Source organism: Varanus komodoensis, unplaced genomic scaffold, assembly GCF_004798865.1.
Source record: "Varanus komodoensis strain SLA01 unplaced genomic scaffold, ASM479886v1 scaffold25, whole genome shotgun sequence".
NCBI lineage: Eukaryota > Metazoa > Chordata > Lepidosauria > Squamata > Varanidae > Varanus > Varanus komodoensis.
The window spans coordinates 6,378,216-6,397,076 of NW_025335661.1; the positions used below are offsets into that span (position 1 = coordinate 6,378,216).

Genomic DNA, 18,861 nt, shown 5'->3' on the forward strand with positions numbered 1-18,861 from the left:
TGCAGAACAGAACCGCCTGTGGTTGTTCAACCCCAGCAGGTGGTAATCTGAAGAATGTATAGCATCTCTGAACATGAACATTTTTAGTACACTGGCTAACAGCCAATGAGAGGCATATTTGACATGAATCACTGCAATCCTTTAAAAAGCCATCCAACTTAGCAGCCATAAAAACATCCTGTGGCAACAAATTCCTTAATTATTTATTGCATGAAGAATTTGCAAGATGTTACCTTCAGCTTTTCCTGCTGCCTGACTGCGCTGCTCATTACAAGCAAGTCCATCTTTATTGCCAAGAGTTAGTCAAACACTGGGAAATTAAAGTGACCCAGCTGGCACTATTTCTCTTGCTGTGAAATGCCTGAATGGCATAACTTATTTAGAGGCTACTCAAGAGAGACTAGCATGGTGAGAAACTCTTGACACTTTTCTTTTTCAGAGTTACATGAACTCTGCATAATAAAGAAGGGATGGCTTTCTCTTTTCTGGATAAAGTTACACTCCCCCTAAAAGGACAATTTGCAGAAAATAGAGGCACTCTTGAACACAACTTCTTTGCAGCTGGATTCTCAGATGACACCTTTTAACAGCTGTAATTCAGCTTCAGTCATCCATGTTTTGGTAAGTTACTATACTGAATGCTGCAATGAGGTCTATGCAGGGACCTCCCCTGAAGACACTTCAGAAGCTTCACCTGCCCTTTTAAAAAGGACTGGCCATGGGCATGATTCTTAAACCAGATAAACTACCCAGGGCCTTCTGGTGCCACTTCAAGGCACTGGCAATTGCTTTCTGACAACCTAAGCAGTCTGAGACCTGCTTACCACAGCACTCACTTCCATGTCTCTTTGCACTCTCTCAGATCTGTGTTTCAAAAAGTGAGGATGGTGAGGGGAAGGAGATGCACCTTTTCTGTGGTGGTCCCCATTTTCTAGAGCATGTTCTGTTGGAAGCATTCTTAGTCACTCCCTTGTTAGCATCACAGAAGGAAGCTAAAAGCCAAATTGGTAGGAAGATGTTTTGTCTTGGCCAACTGGCTCTTGTTAATCTTCTTATTGCTGCAGGCCAAGATTCAAAGTATCACAGTGTTCTGATCACACATGAGAATTTTCCAGTTCCACCTTTCCAATAGCAGATTTTTGCACTGTCTCAGCTGCAAGGTCAGTGAGCCACTCTGCAGAAGCACACTCAGAGGCATGAGGGCCTGCTGATGCTTTAAGACTAAACATACATGGCCCTCAATATGGAAACACACAAGCAGTTTTGGATCCCAGCCATTCTTTGGATTATTTTCATAGTTACCTTAATGGCTTTAACGATTCATGGTATTTTTTTAAATTATTTGATTAAACTATTTTATTTTGTTCTACACTGCTTTGGATGCCACTTCAGCAATGGAAAATACATCACAGGACAAAAATTAAATGCATCCCCCTTATAAAAGTTGGACTAGAACTTTGGGTAAGTGAGTATATGCTCTTCTCTCAACCACAGCATGTTGAAAAAAGATCAGAATGCCTGCTTGAACAGGACCAAAGTTACACCACTGGCCAAAGTGACCTGTATCAGATGCCAACAGGAATTACTGTCTGACTGAATTCTTTTAAGTGTTGACTCAGAATATAAGATATGATTAATATCAGATAAGATCATCTGATCCAGCATTCTGCTTACAAAGCGGCCAACCAGCTGCCTACAGAAACCCACAAACAGGACATGAATGCAACAATACCCTCTACCACTCCAAGTTCCCCAACATTTGATGTATACAGGAGGACACATGGAGCCATCAGGACTAGTAGTGATGGACAGGCTTCTCCTCCATAAATTTAGTCAATAAAGGCATCTGAATTGGTGGCCATCACTACAGCTTGTGGAAGTGAATGCTTAACTGTGTGCTGTGTGAAGAAGGACTTCCTTTTACCTGTCCTGAATTTCCCACCAATCTACTTAATGGAATGGCCTAAGGTTGCTCTATTATGAGACAGGGAGAAAAATCTTTCCCTACTTACTTTCTCTACAAGATGCATAATTTTGCACAGCTCTTTCCTTACTGTCCCTTTTTCTAAACTAAACAATCCCAGCTATTGTCACCTTTCCTCCCAGAGGATTGGCTCCAGCCCCTTGATCATTTTAGCTTCCCTTTCCTGCACTTTTCCTGCTCTACAATAACCTTGTCTAGGTGTGGTAACCAGAAATGCAGGTAACATTCTAAGGGCGGATGCCCCACAGATTTGTACAGGGCACTAGGAAACTTGAGGTTTTATTTTCAATTCCTTTATTCATTATGCCTAACATGGAATTACACTTTCATCACTTCCCTACCCCCAGCAGGAGAGAGAAGCGGGAAGGCACCATTTAGGGTCTACTTCAAGCAGTACATCTTGAGGCCAACCCAAGATACTAAGCAGGACAATTGTGGGAAAACAGTTTAAACTATAAAAAGACGTTATGTAAGAAAACAAATCAGAAGTGGGACCTACCTGCAAGCCAGGAAGAAAAAGAGCATATGTTAGCTTATGGCTCCTGTCATCACCATCACATTGCATTTATATTGCTTTTTTTCTTACATAGCTGCATAGCCAAGGCAGCTTACATAGCTCTATTTTATCCTCAGAGCAACTCTGTGAGGAAGGTTGGGCTGAGAGTTTGGAACTGGCCCAAATTCACCCAAGTGAGCTTCATGGCCAAGCAGGGACTAGAACCCAGGTGTCCCCAGTCCTACTACCATACCACACTGGCTTTTAAAATATGGGACCTTTCAACAGTGTTCAAGAACCTTGTGTGTGCTTTTCTTAAAACACCTTTAATTAGCAACATTTTAATCACTTCTATAATGCTTACTGGACAGATGTAGCTTTTTCCATTGGGATAAGTTACTTCTGCTGCTTCAACACTAAAGGGGAAAAAACAAGCAAACATGTTTAAGGTACAGGATATGGGGAACATGAATATATTTACAGTAGAAAGAATTCATATTAACTCACGTGAATGGCTTCTGACAGTATTCACTGAACATTGTGACGAGGATATCAAGGACAATTTTTGCCTTAAAGACAGACAATATACCAACTTTTTAGCTTCAGTTATGCATCATATTTTAAATACAAGGTTACAATATTAATTCACAATCTGTAACTTTAAAAAATAGCTTTCAGAAACAACAGCTTTCCTAGGCAGAGGTGTGTGGGGAGTCACAGTCTAAAACCAACTGATGTTCATCCACAAGATGAGATGAGTGGATGCCTAAGAGGCTGCCAGAAAATCAGAGTTTTGAACTGGCATGGTAACATATGGATCATTGATCTAAACTTCAGTTTCCAGAGGGACAAATGTTAATTCAACACTGCAGCCCAGCAATTATCCATTGGCTTTGGAAACAGGCACCCTTTATAAAATACTTGAACTCTTGGCATTTAGCTGAAGATACAGTTTTGGAGGTTTTATACAAAGTGTTGTGATTAGCTTTAAAAATGCATCCTTTCCATTTTGCTTCACAAATCAGAAATATACTATTGCTCTATATTCTGCTCCTTGATCAAGATTATTTACCTTGGTAAGATCTGTGGCTGTACATTCGATGAGCACATTTTTGGTGTTCAGACTTATTTTTGAATGGTCCCCTGGAAAATACAGGTGCAGACATTTGAAGTTGTTGGATGTTGCAAGGGTTGACCTCTTATTTAAAATACAAACAAGCTTTTAGACACTTCTATTAATTCAACAGCACCTAAGCTGAGTTGCTAGCAGGTCAGATGACACAATTTAACCAATTTGCATAGGTGGAGAGAAGCCTTTTAGGCATGCAAAAGGATCTGGAGGTGTCCAGCAAGTTTCCTTGCTTCCCTCTGCCATCACTGCTCATCCTGTACAAGAGATGTATGATAAACTTTAATTCAGTTCCAAAAACAGCACAGCACTCACTTCCTGGACAGTGTACTCAGCTGCTGTCTGGAACACACTATGAAAGCACAGCTATACAAACAAAGCTCGCTCGCTCTCTCTCTCTCTCTCGCGCGCTCTCTCTCTCTCTCTCTCTCTCTTTATTTATATATATATATATATGTATAGGTTTGTGAAGGGAGTCAAGGGAGAAGAACAGCCAGCAAAATTCAAAATCATTAATGCAAGTTCTTCTGGCTATTCTTCTCCCCCACTTTCCAAGCAGACCAGGTCAAAGTCTTTAAAAATGACCAAGAAGGGAACTGCAGAAGTCAAGGAGAACTTTGTTAAGTACTGTAGATTCTTTGCAAGCACAGACACAGTGGAGTATACATACTAAAAACAAGAACAACTAAAGAAGTAAGCTGATTCCAAATTGAATACCCCTCCTCTGTTCCAAAACTAAAAAGAGCAAACCCCACCTTCAGGGTGGGTTCTCCTGCTTAAGGGTCAATTGCTTGGTGCATCTGAAATTCATCTCAGTACATTATGCACAAGCCAATTCCACTGAAGCCACTGAAGCCAACAGGCCTTACTTCCATAAGCCATCTTTAAAATTACAGCATCAAGCTCATGTGACCCTCTAATATGAGAGAGAATTGGTTCCCTTTCACCCCTCCACCATTTCCACAATTAGAAAGTCTCACATGCAGACACAACACTGCCTAAATGGATTGCATGTAAAACTCCATTCCACAGCAAAACAAAAACACTGAATGAATGGAGGCGAATTACTCAGTTTGAGAACACTGTTCAGTACTAAAATGGCACAAGATAAAACTATTTGGAATTAACTTATTTGGAGTTAAAGTAGTATCTGTAACAAACTGAAATATTAACTGCCACCTATGCCCATGGTTTTTGAAGTGCAATTCCTAAGCTTTTCAATACCATTTTAAGGATGGGCTCATACAAATATGTAGTCCTGGAGCTGCTTCACACTTTCTTTTTCTTTCTTTCTTTCTTTCTTTCTTTCTTTATTTATTTATTTATTTATTAAATAATTAATGAATAAATAAATACAATAATTAATATAATGTAATATAATATAATTAATATAAAACATAAAACATTATAAAATCACATTAATACAGTTAGTATAAAATACAATGATACAATAATAATACATATTATTGTGTTACTGTATTAATACAATTATGGAGCAACGAACAGATTTACAAATTAGCGTACACTTGGAAGTCAAGCCCGGTGTGCCTTGCAATTCATGCATTTCTGAACTACTCTTCATTATATAAGTTGTAATTTATTCAAAAATATTTTTGTTTAAAAAATAAATTATGTTTCTTTTTTGTTGCAGATTCATGACAAACAAACCTTGAGAACACTTTTCAAAATGTCTGAAGGTTTCCCCAGAGACAGAAAAGGTCACTAGGTTCAAGATAAGTTTAAATAAAGAATGCTCTGTTGGTACAAGCATTAGCATTGAACTTCACCAGAAAACATCTGGGGCAAAACCATCATTCTTAAGCCACAGGAAATTAACACAAAAGCAGTAAAGAACAATCTTACCATTGATTATTGGTGGCATGGAAAGAACAACACCATTGCTGTCATAGATGACTGGATAAAGTGGTTCATTTTCAATAATATGAAGATAATGCTTAAGATGACTATCTGTCTAAAACAAACACATACTAATGTTTACATTTCTTGCCTGAGAAGCTATACCAAGTTATCACTTCATAGTTACAGCATCATGATCTTATTTAAACTAAAAGACAATGCTAATGCTTCTAGCAATAAATTTCAACCTTTCCCACAGAAATATGTTATATATTAAAGAGCTTTACTAAGGAAAAAAACACATATATACACACACTTGGAAAACAGTGTCCAATTCACCCAACAGATTAGCTTTATTCCTTGTATGTCCCTGTTCTCATGATCTTCTAACAGGAGTCTATAAATGACACAAGTAGGAGCCTTGATCAGAAAGAGGACTAAACTGGCATGTCATGAGTGGAGCTGGCTGGAGCTGGGGATCAGACTAGATGGCCCAGGAGACCCCTTCTGACTCACTCTGTTTCTATGTTTCTATCTCATGGTGATACTGACACTGCTACTTGGTGTAAAACAAGCTATATGTCTAAGAGTGTGCATGCTGAAGCAGAAGGGTTTAGAGTCATAGCAAGTAATTGTCTTATCTATAATTTGGGAGTCTGAATGAACAAATAATATGTTTGGCCACCCTTCCTCCTGCAGAGTGCAGCACTATGGACATAGGAGAGAAGCTATAAAGTCAAGAGTCAAAAGAACAGAAAAGCAGCTCTAAAACATATTTTGCTCTCCTGCGCTTGGAAATGAGAAAGGAATGTCATGTAGTGTTTGAATTGAGTTGGTTGTGTATATTGCAACAATGTAATTTTTCTTAGAACCGTATTGTTCTCATCACAAAATTAACTCCCTCTGGAGCCACACCTGGTACAAAATGTCACAACCCAGATAGCTATTTTAGAGATGTTCAGGCACAGCCATCTCCAACCTGATCCCTTAGAATTACACTCCCTTCAGTCCAGCCATCATGCCCACGGTCAGAGTTTAGAAGGTTCAGTCAAAAGCAGAAAAAATACTATATGATTATTTAGATTGTGAGCAGCATATCTCTTCTAACACTTGGAACTTTCTTCCAGAAACACCTCTTAAATAGTGTGAAGGTACCTACCTTGTACAAATCCATGATTTCATTAGCATTATACTCCTTGTCCTGATTCAAGGGCTTGAATTTAATTTCAGATGGTGGCTTAGCTGTATATGTAAATGGGCCAGAGATTGTATCTAGATCATGGGTACCAATTGCAACTAATGATCTTTTCCTAAAACAAAAACAAGAGAAATAATGAAGACTCAAGCTACACCTGAAATTCCCATTAAATAATATAATGATGAAAAATGAAGGTATAGAATTTTACAAGAATATTAAAGGTGAAATCCTATTCAAGTCTAGGTAGAAAGAATGCTTATGGCCAGCACGGCTAGTAGAGACATGCTGGAAGATGTAAGCCTTTTTCTTTCTAAACTTGCACAGGATTCTTCTCTAAGGAAATATTCTATGGCCTCCCAATAGCATCAAGGAGGTCACAGATATTACAGATTCCCAAATCTAAGGTCAGTAACAGAGTTCTGATTGCACAGCTGAGGATCTGTGCTCCAATCCCTCCCCTTCTGGACTCCCCTGTTCCAGCATGGAAACATCACTGCCAGCTTAGTGTAAGGTTGGGAAACTGACTCTGGAGAATGGAATAAAGGTAACGTGTGTGTGTGGGGGGGAGGGCGCGATAGTGGAGCTGCCAGAAAATAAGTTATCCTGATTGTACTCTAACCACCTTCCCTCCTCAGCTCAATGATCAAAAATGGTCTTCTAACTGAAATGCAGAGTACAAGGTGCTCCTCCCACTCTGCACTGGGCGCTCTTAAACCACCAAGCATTAAGGGCAAAATTGATAAGTGTGTACCCTAAGACACTTAATTTAGTCTCCAAACAGAGATTCCAACATCACGTGCTAAAGTGCATATCAAGCATGACTGTTCTCAAAGGTTTTTTATCCAAGCAGTTTCCTCAGTTATAGCGATACTAATTTTTTTTCCTTTCCACGAAAAACACACATCTCAAAATACTGCTTTAAGAACATTTTCCTTATCGCGTATAAGACTGCCTCTTTCAATATGCAAAATCACTACGGTTACAAAACATAGCTCGGAATTTCATCATTAAATGTATTCTATCCAACTAACCTGCATATATTCTGATGTAGTTTTTCTTGTAGGTCAATGAAACTATCATAGCGGTCCTTCACAAAAGCTATGTTACGAAGAACTGCAGCCACAGCATAAGGACGGACATGGGCTGTCTGCAATATAAAAGGGTACAATTATAGACTGTATAATAATGATTTTTAAGGGATTTTGGTAGTATAAGAAATCAAGTGTAGTTATGAAAATATATGGCATGACCAAAAACTTTAGAAGCACTAATGCTATATTTAGCACTATGTTTTGCTTTCAAGCAAACAATGTCTCTTTGGTTTCACAGGTGAAAGGCCAGGGACAATTGCCAGTGATCACTTTCACCCACAGGTTGCTTGTAATTGTCTACTGAACTCTGATGTGATTTGAAGTTAAACTCTCTCAATCACCCACCCAAAACATCCAACCACCAGATCTGCAAAAATATATTAACATTCACAGAAAAAACTACCACTAGTACTAATGAAATCACAATGAACAAGCACTGCTTGTCAGTCCTCACCCGACCTCTAACAAAAGTAAGTTTAAGAATAATTATGAAAATTTATTGTTAATCTACACACAATCTGAGATATAGTTCAGTTTTATTTACCTCTTCTGTGATGGTAAGCCGTTGTATTTCACCACTGGATGGCGTGATCTTTTTGTATCGTGGGGCTCTTATTCTAAAATATTGAGAGTACAACTGTAACATTAAAGGGCATTTTACATCCACACAAGTGCAGGGGATTGGACCGTTCCTACTTGAATCCTCCTTTTCTCTAATCAATATGTACAGCATTCTGTCACTTTTCCATCAGCCTCACACTCACGTGTACAGGATAAGGCCAGACAGTTCCTTCAATATCTTAAATTACACCAAGTATTTAATGATAATTTCACTTTTTTAAGCCTCAAAAATCTACTGGAAACACCTGCACTTTTAGTTGTATTTACTGAAAGTAAAATATATCAGTGTGCTCCAGCAGTGTACAAATTGTGACGACTCCCACCCCAAAGAAAAACTGCATTCCATTTTCTCACTTATAAAAGTTTGCTTTACAGAATAATTAAACAACAACAAGCACCCAGGACTGTCTATCAAGTTCCACTGACTGACCATAACATGGATTTTTCAGAAAGATGGTTTGTTCCAACATATTAAGTACACCAGACTGATTGTTTGGGGTGCTATGGAAAGGGTGAAGATTGTGAATAAAGCCCCTCCTCCTTCTCTTATATGAAAAGTGACCACACCAAATGCCTGTTTGGCAAAGAAGGAGAGATGGCAGTACAACCTACTAGAAGTGGGGAGTCCCTATCTTGTAAAGATCATTTGGATCACTCCAAAATGGAGAGGATGATTATGCTGTCTTTGAGTCCTTGCAAGGAGAAACAGGTGGGACATAAACATGATAAATAACAATAAAAATGTTATTAAAGGACATTTGTGAATAAGGTTGCAATCCTATGCACATTTACTTAAGATGGTCTTAAATACAATGGAACTGAATTCAAAGAAAGAATGCACAAGATTGGATACATTTCTGGGTCTTAAACAAATAGACAGACAAACATTGCTGAGCTATAAGTTGCTACTTAAAAAATAAACAAACAGCCAATGAATGCAAAAAGCACTTACATAAACTGAAAGTAAAGCAAATCATCTGAGTTTTTAATAATCTAATAATTACTAACCTTGTTGAAATTAGGAAAGGCAAGAATACAGTGTTACTTTTACATCAAAAATATGTGTATAATCATTCAATTGCTTCCAAGCATATTGCAAGCTTTGCTTACTTAAGGCAGTTCATCCGTTCTCAAGTTACACAAATGCTGTTTGCAGCTAAACAAGTTACATTGTTTCACCTGGCTGCTTATTTCATCTCTGGCTAATACAGGTTAGCAAGTATCTACATGTAGCATTTCTAAATTGCACATTACCTCTCTTTAAAGACCTGAAGACCTCTGACAAGACCTTCTAAGCAAAGAAGATCATACCGATTAGCAGGAACATCAATTTTATACAGAACAACGTCTGAGGCACCCTCTGCTTTCCCATCACCCTTCTCTTTGCTTATGATGTCCTTCTCCGAAGTCTGAAATTAAACAATATGCTTTACATACAGAATGGCATATCAAAAATTGTGCATTTTGATCAAGTCAAAATGGAGAGGTACAAGATGCTTAACAGAATATATCCATCAAATAGTGGAACCATTTTTATGTTGGATACTACAATCCTTACTAGGGTAACTCACTGGGATTTACTCTGACATAAGCATATGCAGGATTTCACCTGAGGCAAAAAAAAAAAAAAATCCAAACTGTGCTTACCATCCCCAAAGATAGTAAGTATCTAATAAACTGTTAGCTCGCAACTTTTAATACCAACCCAAACCTTCCCTCCTGAGGCAAGTTCTTACCCTAGTTTGCTGCCCCAATAGCAGTATATTCCTAAGTAGCTGTGTCCTATTATACATTAGAACACCACAAATATAATTACTTTCTAGTGAAGCTTAGAACTTACTTGTTATAGAACAGTCACAAATCAAATACCCCAATTAAAAAGTAAAAACAAAATATTCATCAACACAATCCTGAGTTTGCATATCGGTCCGATTAGCTACATAACAAGTAAGGTGCAAAATCAGAGCTATAAGGCAGTTGGACTAGCTGAAACCCAATTTTCTAGAGGTTTAAAACATCACAATCTAGAAAAACTTCCATTATCAGCAACATAATTAATATTCAGGTACAAAGTTATATCCCATGTTAGTATAACAGGGTAATTTATTTCAGTGAGTCTATTCTAAGTAGGACTAACATTGGATACAACCTCTAACATTACTGTGATATTTGGGAGATATGATAGGGATGTTGCTATGTACATTACTTCCTGATAACCCAAGGTAACAAGTAATCATTTTATTTTTGCTGGATACAGAAAACTTCTAAAATGCAAATTAATTATACTTCTACACCACCTAATAGCCAAAGCTCTATCGGGTAGTGAACAACAATTTATACAATGTTAACTGACCGATAAATGAATATTAAAAGAAATAAAGTTATACATAGAAACTATATTCAGTTCATTGAAGGATATGTATCTCTGCACAGAAATACAGAAGAATGAGGTTAGTAGGTCCACAAGAGTATCTGGATTAAAATTAATGGAGCAAAGAATAAAGGGAACATGGTGGTCGGAATCTACTACCAAGCATGAGGAAGAAAAAATTTTAAAAGTAAATTCTCATTGTGTCAAGGAAGTATGATGCAGAAGTAATGGTGGGGAGTGTTTTATTTCCCCAGTATCTGTCAGAAGACAAATGCTGCCAAACACATCCTTCCAAGAAATGCCTCACTTGTGTCATTGATAACTTTCTCCTACAGCAAGTGGAGGAAGGAACTAGCCCATTGGCTGTCCTTGACTTGATTCTAACTTACAGGGATGATACAATTGATCAAGTGGCAGTTATAAGAACTCTGGGGCAAAGTGACCTGAATTCTTGATTTTAAAAGAAGCTAAAGCTGGGGGTAATCAAACATGTACCCTAGGTTGTAGGAAAGCCAATTTTAATACATTCAGAACAATGATTCATGGCAAGCAACTCTAATGAGAAAAGGAGTCCAAGATGGATGGAATTTCTGGAAAATAAAATTCTAAAAGCACAATTACAAACATTTCCAACAAGAAGAAGGCTGAAAACAAAAGAAGAAAACAATGTGGCTTCAAGGAAAGCTTTGAGATGACCTGAACACAAAAAAGGACACATACACAAAGTTGGAAGGAAGGCTAGGCTACAAAGGAAGAGTGCAGGCAGCTAGCAAGAAATTGCAGAAATGGCATCATGAAGGCTAAAGCTGAGAATGAACTGAAGTTATCTTCTTCAGATACATTCACAGTAAGTCAGAAGAAAGAAAAGGTCAACATCCACAACTAATGTGAATCTGGATGACAAAAAGATAACAGCTGACAAAGAAAGGGGAAGTGCTCACTCCCTACTCTGTCTCAGTTTTTCCCCTAAAGAGGGTCTATGACTAGCTGAAGGGTCAAGGTCGCAGCTTGAGACTGATAGCAACTGGTGAAGGAACTACTCATTACTTTGAATGAGGGCCTGGTGTACTGCATCCTAAAACAATAAAGAAACTGAAAAAATAATTCTCAGAACCACTGTCTATTATCTTTAAAAATCATGGAGGATAGGAGAAGCACCAGATGACTGGAGAAGGGCTAATGTTGTTCCCATCTTAAAAAATGGAAAGAGAGGTAACTATAGACCAGTCAGTCTGATATCAATCCCTGGGAAAATTCTGGAGCAGATGATAAAGTAGTCAGTCTGCAAACACCTTGAAAACAATGTAGTGATTACTAGAAGCCAACATGAATTTTTCAAGAACAAATCCTGCCAGAATAATCTGATCCTGATTTTTGATCAGGTAGCTTTCTTGGTGGACTGCAGGAATGCTGCCAACATAATATATCTTGACTTCAGCAAAGTTTTTGAGAAAGTGTCCCATAATGCTCTGATTAACAAAATAGCTAAAAGTAGGCTCAATGGGACAACTATCCGGTGGATCCATTGTTGTCTACAAAATCAGACTCAGTGAATGTTCATCAATGGCACCTTCTTACACTAGGGACAAGTAATAAGTATCCCAGGTACATTGCTCTTCAGTATTTTTTTCAATGGTTTGGATGAGGAAGTGCAGGGAATAATTATCAGATTTGCAGATGACACAAAACTGGGTGGAATAGCTAATACCCTGGAAGACAGAAACAAAATTCAAATTTTATTTACCGTATTTTTTGCTCTATAAGACGCACTTTTTCCCCCCTCAAAAGCAAGGGGAAATGTCTGTGCGTCTTATAGAGTGAATATGTATGTGCAGTAAGTCTGTCAGATGTGCAGCCCATGGGGAAGTGATGGGGAATGTGCCTGTGATCATGTGCCCATTTGATTCAGAATATTTTTTTTCTTGTTTTCCTCCTCTAAAAACTAGGTGCGTCTTATGGTCAGGCGCGTCTTATAGAGCAAAAAATACGGTATTTATCTAGTTAAAGCTTTTATATCTCACCCTTTACAATGCCTCAGGGTGGTGATCTGAATAGATTGGAATACTGAGCTGAAAACAAAAGAAAGAAATTTAATATGGAAAAATGTCAATTCTGCACCAAGGAAAAAGAAACCAAATTCATAGGTATAAGATGGTGAATACTTGGCTCAACAATACTATAGGCAAGAAGGATCTTAGAATTGTAGATCACAAGTCAAATATGAATCATCAATGTGATGTGGCTGCAAAAAAGGGCAAATGCTATTTGGGATATGTTAACAAATGTCCAAATCACATGAAATACTAGTTCCTTTCTACTCAATATTGTTTAGCCCTCATCTTGACTACCACATCCAGTTCTGGGCACCTCAGCTTCAGAAAGATGCAAGCAATCTGGAAAAGGTGCAGAAGAGGGCAATAAAATGCTCTGGGAATGGAAATAAAGCCCTAGAAGAGACTGAAAAAGCTGGGCATGTTTAGCCTTAAGAAAAGAAGACAGAGGGGAGATATGATAGCACTGAGTCCTTGAATGGCTGTCACAAAGAAGGAACACAGAGATGTTCCTGGTCAGTAAAAAAGCAATCCAAAAAAGAGATGAGGACACAGTTCCCTTGAGGTTTGGGTTCACTCTTGAACTTGGTGCTGAACTTGGATTTCCAGGTCTTAGCAGTTAACTGAGCATATACTTGGACAGCCAAGACTGAAGCACCACTTGTATCCATTGCTAGAGACATTTTATCTGGCTATGGTCACATGTTACATCTCATTTGAACTACTATAATTTTCTCAATGTGAGGCTGCCTTTGAAAACAGTTCAGAAACTTGAGCTGGTCCAGAATGCTGAGGCTAGTCTGTTGTCCAAAGCCAGCTGCAGGAAGCACACATCTGCCTTGTTACAGCAGTTTCACTGGCTGCTAGAATGTTTCTAGGAAGAATTCAAAGTGCTGGTTATGGCCTATAAAACCCTATACAGCTTGGGAACAGGCTACCAGGAAGACCACCCTCTGCCATGCAATTCTGCTGAGTCCTTAAGATCTTTGGAAAAAGTCCTTCTTTTGAGACTGCCACCATCAGATGTACATTTGGTTGCAATGCAAAAGGGACCCTTTTGGTGACTTCCTATCTGTGATGCTCCTTCCCATGAAAGGCTAGGTTTGTTCCCTCTCTGCTCTTGCTCTGACTACAGACAAATATCACTTTATTTAAGAAGGCTTCTGGCTTGTCAGTATGTGACTTGGGTGCTGTTTCTATTCCTGAAGTGCTATGTTTTTACTGTTTTTTATTTCAATGTGAGGGATTGTTTCAATCTATTTTAAATAGGATTTGTAGGTTGCTTTGAGTGCCATTTTTTGGTAGAAAGGCAGGGTATAATCCCTCACATTGAAATCAAACCAAATCAATAAATACAAATTAGATGAGTAGAAAAAGAAAGACCCTTTCAATGACAATACAATATTTCTCCTACAAGAAGCTATCTAGGGAACCATTTGGAACAAGGGCAGACAGTTCCTGAAAAGCAGCATAGGATTGTAAGAACTGGGGAAAGAACATTTAGAATAAATTGCTCTAAAGCACTGCTAGAATAAGGCATTTACAGAACTAGATTCTAAAGACATAGGAAGAAAACTTTGTAGGACAACAGCTATAGACCACATTTGCTAGATCTTAAATACTTCCGCAAGTATAAAAGGCAGTAACTAATACTTACAATTTCGTCAAGTTCCAAACCAAATTCAAAGCAAAGTTCATCAAATTCTTCATCCGCTGAAAATAAATTCCTCTAATTAGTTTTGGGATGCTTGAAATTTACAATAAGTCAAAATTATCCAGTAGTTTTGAAAAGAGTAACTGATTCTGTACTGGCAGTTAATTAGGAATTATCTCTGAAGATGCTTCAGCTATTGGGCAAGATAGAAATGAAATAAATAAATATGAACATGTGGAATATAAATTGATAGAAAAAGACTGAATTTTGCTAAGTAATCCATTTAGCAGAACAGTACTCCTCTCAGAATAATAGAATCATAGAATAGAAGAGTTGGAAGGGGCCATGATGGCCCTTGAGTCCAAGCCCCTGCTGTTGCAGGACACTACATTATACCATCCCACTCAGATGGCTGTCCAGGTTCTTTTTGAATGTCTCCAGTGTGGGAGAGCCCACCACCTCTCTAGGCAGCTGGTTCCACTGCTGTATTGCTCTGACCATGAGGAAGCTTTTCCTGATGTCCAGCCTGAATCTGGGTTGCTGCAACTTGACTTGATTATTCTATGTCCTACATTCTGGCATTAGCAAGAAAAGATCTTGACCTTCCTCTTTGTGACAGCCTTTGAGGTACTTATAGAGGGATATCATGTCCCCCCTCAGTCTTCTCTTCTCAAGGCTGAACATGACCAGTTCCCTCAGTCTCTCCTCACAGGGCAGTGTTTCCAAACCCTGGATCATTTTTGTTGCCATCTGCTGGACCCTTTCTAATTTACCTGTATCTTTCTTAAATCTTGGTGCCCAGAACTGGTCACAGTATTCCAGGTGAGGTCTGACTAGTGAGGAGTATAGAGGAACTATTAATTCTCATGATTGGGAAGTAATACTTCTGTTAATGCATCCCAAAACAGCATTTGCCCTTTTGGCGGCTGCATCGCAATGTTGGCTCATGTTTGAATTTATTTGCAATGGGATAATCTTTAGATTACCAAGACTGCTAATGTCATTGTACAACATTGATTACAAATTCATAACTGAAAACAGGAATTCTTCCTTCTTATATTTTACTTTACAAGCCAACCATCTGATTTGAGTTCCTCTTCTGATCTTTTTCATCTTCTTCATGATATTAATCTAATCCATTTTCTGCGCCCTATTGCTTCCAATTTCTCTTCACCCTCAGACTGTATATTTCTACATGTTCTTGGAAGATCAAGCTGTGCCCCAACTAGACTATCAAAAATCTGCTTTCAACAACAATGTAATATTCCTTCAGTACAAAGTCAATGAGAGTTTTGGGTACAGAAAAGTAGGAAGATAGCTATTGGCAAGTATGCTGGGTGCAAAGAATCAGAACTCCAAAGCTTCCTTATTTTTGTTTACAATAAATACAAAATTAATAAAACTGTAAAATACTATTGCATCCAAATCCTAGCTTTGCCCAGCACCAGTTAGCACCTGAACAGCAGACTAAACAAACAGGCACAGAGGGCACCTGTCACAGTGTTCCACATTATGATGGCAGCCATTGCATTTCTACTTATAGTAATTTCGTAATCCGCAACGATACATATGAATACATGCAAATATGATGCAAATCATTATCTGTTATTGTCCTTTTTATAAGTGGCCACTCTCTTAACCTCTTAGGTCTGAGAAGACGCATATTCTGGGCAGTCCTGCTGCCTTTTCTCCCGTCTCCCCCATGTCAGAAGCATCCAAGCATTACATCCGATGTAAGTCTAACTTAAGTGTCATTCATTTAAATTGATCTACTGAAATAGGACTAATATTGGCTACAACCCCGAGCACCCTTAGCCAGACCCTTCGATCATCTGCCCCTTACTGTAACTCCTTCCCAGCGCTTGGAAAAGCAAATCCCGCTTCACACTGACAGTCGGCATGATTCGAACGCACGCCGAACAGCGCTTACTCGCTCAGAACACTGCGAAGGCGCATGCGCCACAGACACGTTTAACGAAGAAAGCCCCTTCGCCGGGTCGGCGCCAGCCCTCGCCGGTCAATGTCTTCTGTCCGAGCTGCTGCCTTATCCGACTCTGTCGATCCAATGCGCTCTTCGCTCATTCTCCCACGCATGAACTTAAACCCTGTTAAGTTATGAAGACACGCGAGCATTCACGTTTTGTATAGCACAATAGGCTGAACCTGCCGAAAATTTGAGAAACATTTGCTCAGGCACATTTTTAGACAGCTCAACCGCAGAAAGTTACATCAGCCGAAGAAAGGGTGGTGGTTCGTTCCGTGGACTTATCCATGGACTAAGCAAAGGTTATAGCATCGCCCTCCCCTTGCCTTCCGGTCGTATTTAGCACCTCCTTCAAGGAGCTGGCAAGAAGAGAGCAGCCTCCATGCGAGTCAGTGGAGACCGATCCTTTCACATTCAGCTGGGCACTGGATTTGGGCTTAGAAGAGCTTTGATGCGGCAATGGAGGTGTCAATGTATTAGATGTCTCTTTGCTGTAGCCTGAGATGTACTCTTTCCAGAGGATCTTTTGCTGTAATTTAGATTTAATATATTCCTTGTATATTTCCATTTTTCAGCCTGGCTACAGGATAATTACAGGCGATTTACAGTACGGTCGTATCCCCGTCTACTCCGAAGGAATCTCCTATATATTTCAATGGGACTTGCTCCCTAGTAAGTTTGTATAGGATTTCAGCTGTGAAGTGCATATAGGATTTCAGACACTGTTAGTAAACTGAATTCATGTAAAATGTCTTTATAACTTGCTGACTGCGATTGTTCTACCATTTGCATCCTGACACAATGTGAGTATTGTTAGTATTGCAGCGCAAATGTGTATCTAAGATGTTATTTTTTACCAATAAAGGTGAAGGTCACAGTTTTTAAATCCTTTGACATTTAGGTTTTCCCTAATACCCCTCCCCGCCGTTCAGATATAGATATGTGTGTGTGTGTGTGTGTGTGTGTGTGTGTTTGTGTATACACGAAAGCTCCCTCTTGGGTGCAGATGCTGTAGTTTTGGTTATACAAAGATCAGCACTAAAAGAATGAAATTGCTTTTTTAATGTATATAGGGTATGTCACTCATCTTCAAGGCCACTCACGGTATAGAGATAATAATACAGCAGCTTATTGCAAGCCAGTCTTTCTTGGATTCATCTACCTAACTTTCTTTCACTCCATCCCATCCATATCTGGAGACAACACAGAAAAGTTTATTGCTACTTTTGGAACTTGCTCCCCAGGGAGATTCACCTGGCGCTGTCACTTTATTCTTTTTGGAGTTAAGCGAAACCCCTTTTATTTTCCCAGCATTTTAATATTTAATTGGTTTTATCTTTGAATTTAACACTAATGGTGAGATGTAGTGTGTTGTTGGTTGGTATGTTATTGTTTTTTTCTAAGCTGTCCAGAGACTGTGGTATTGGACAGCATATAAAAACTTTAAATAAATAAGTAAATAATAAATATTTTTCTGCTTCAGGTAGCATTTGTAAGGCAGCCCTAACATTTCTTAAATACTTGTAACTAATTTAAACTTTAGTTTGGAAGGGAATAAACTTCTGCCTTTGCTTCTGCTTTTTTGCTGATGTGAACACGTTACTTCATTATAGCATCAAAATTGCTTACTTCATTATAGCATCAAAATTGCGAGGCTGATGTTAGTTACCTGTTCCTTCTTCCATACTAGATTCCTTCCCAGTAGTATGAGATAGTCATGCTATCAAAATTAACCAGGGAATTCCAGCTTCACACAAGAGTCCATCATAGTTTCCAATAAAGGAGGTTCCCCTGGAGTCAACAGGGCTTTCTTACAAATGCACAGAATTGCCATCTTGTCATAATTCTAGCAGTTCAGTGTCTGCTCTTAGCCAGCTTGCCCACTGTTATTGCTTGTCATCATAAGGGAGTTGCTCCAGCCCCTTGATCATTTTAGTTCCCATTTTCTGCATACCACAATATACTTTTTAGGTATAGTGTCCTTTTTCACAATGGATTAACATTTCATTGAGCTGTTCCCTACAATCTCAAGATATTTTTCTTGGTTAATCACTTTTAGCTCAGATCGCATGAGGCTATACATGAAGTTGAGATTTATTGCTCAAAAATGCATCACATTAGACTTGATTACATTGAATCACATTTACTGTTCTGATACCCATTTGGAGAGATTGTTTTGGAGCTTCTCACAATCTTTCTTTGTTTTAACTACACACTAAATGATTTGGTGTCATCTACAAAACTTGCCTCCTCATTGCTCACTCCTAATTCCAAGTCATTCATGAATACATTGAGACCTTCCCTATGTGCCTTCTCGTCTCTTAAGATCTGAGGTGGATGTGCTTCTCTGGGAGCCCTCCTTGAAGGAGATTGGGAGGGTGGCTACCCAGAGAAGAACCTTCTCTGCGGTGGTACCCTGATTATG

General features: G+C 38.8%; 2 protein-coding genes across 3 annotated transcripts in view; one reads left to right on the plus strand and one right to left on the minus strand.

Annotated features, from left to right (window-relative positions):
• The window catches only part of FARSB (phenylalanyl-tRNA synthetase subunit beta), a 33,755-nt gene extending 17,352 nt beyond the window's left edge, over positions 1-16,403 (minus strand). Inside the window, exons 1-10 of the mRNA XM_044432926.1 lie at positions 16,296-16,403; positions 14,456-14,511; positions 9,631-9,785; positions 8,300-8,372; positions 7,696-7,811; positions 6,626-6,776; positions 5,473-5,581; positions 3,553-3,623; positions 2,988-3,049; positions 2,845-2,896 (exon numbers count right to left, since the gene is read on the minus strand). Coding sequence (XP_044288861.1) covers positions 2,845-2,896; positions 2,988-3,049; positions 3,553-3,623; positions 5,473-5,581; positions 6,626-6,776; positions 7,696-7,811; positions 8,300-8,372; positions 9,631-9,785; positions 14,456-14,511; positions 16,296-16,353 — 903 coding nt within the window. The 5' untranslated portion in view covers positions 16,354-16,403. The remainder of the gene's footprint in view (positions 1-2,844; positions 2,897-2,987; positions 3,050-3,552; positions 3,624-5,472; positions 5,582-6,625; positions 6,777-7,695; positions 7,812-8,299; positions 8,373-9,630; positions 9,786-14,455; positions 14,512-16,295) is intronic.
• Positions 16,404-16,756: 353 nt separating this feature from the next.
• The window catches only part of MOGAT1 (monoacylglycerol O-acyltransferase 1), a 33,154-nt gene continuing 31,049 nt past the window's right edge, over positions 16,757-18,861 (plus strand). Inside the window, exons 1-2 of one of the 2 annotated variants that reach the window (XM_044432961.1) lie at positions 16,757-16,901; positions 17,012-17,108. In XM_044432961.1, the coding sequence (XP_044288896.1) occupies positions 16,896-16,901; positions 17,012-17,108 (103 nt within the window). In that variant the 5' untranslated portion in view covers positions 16,757-16,895. Of the gene's footprint in view, positions 17,109-18,861 lie in introns of both variants that reach the window. The other variant, XM_044432960.1, reaches the window with a different exon arrangement.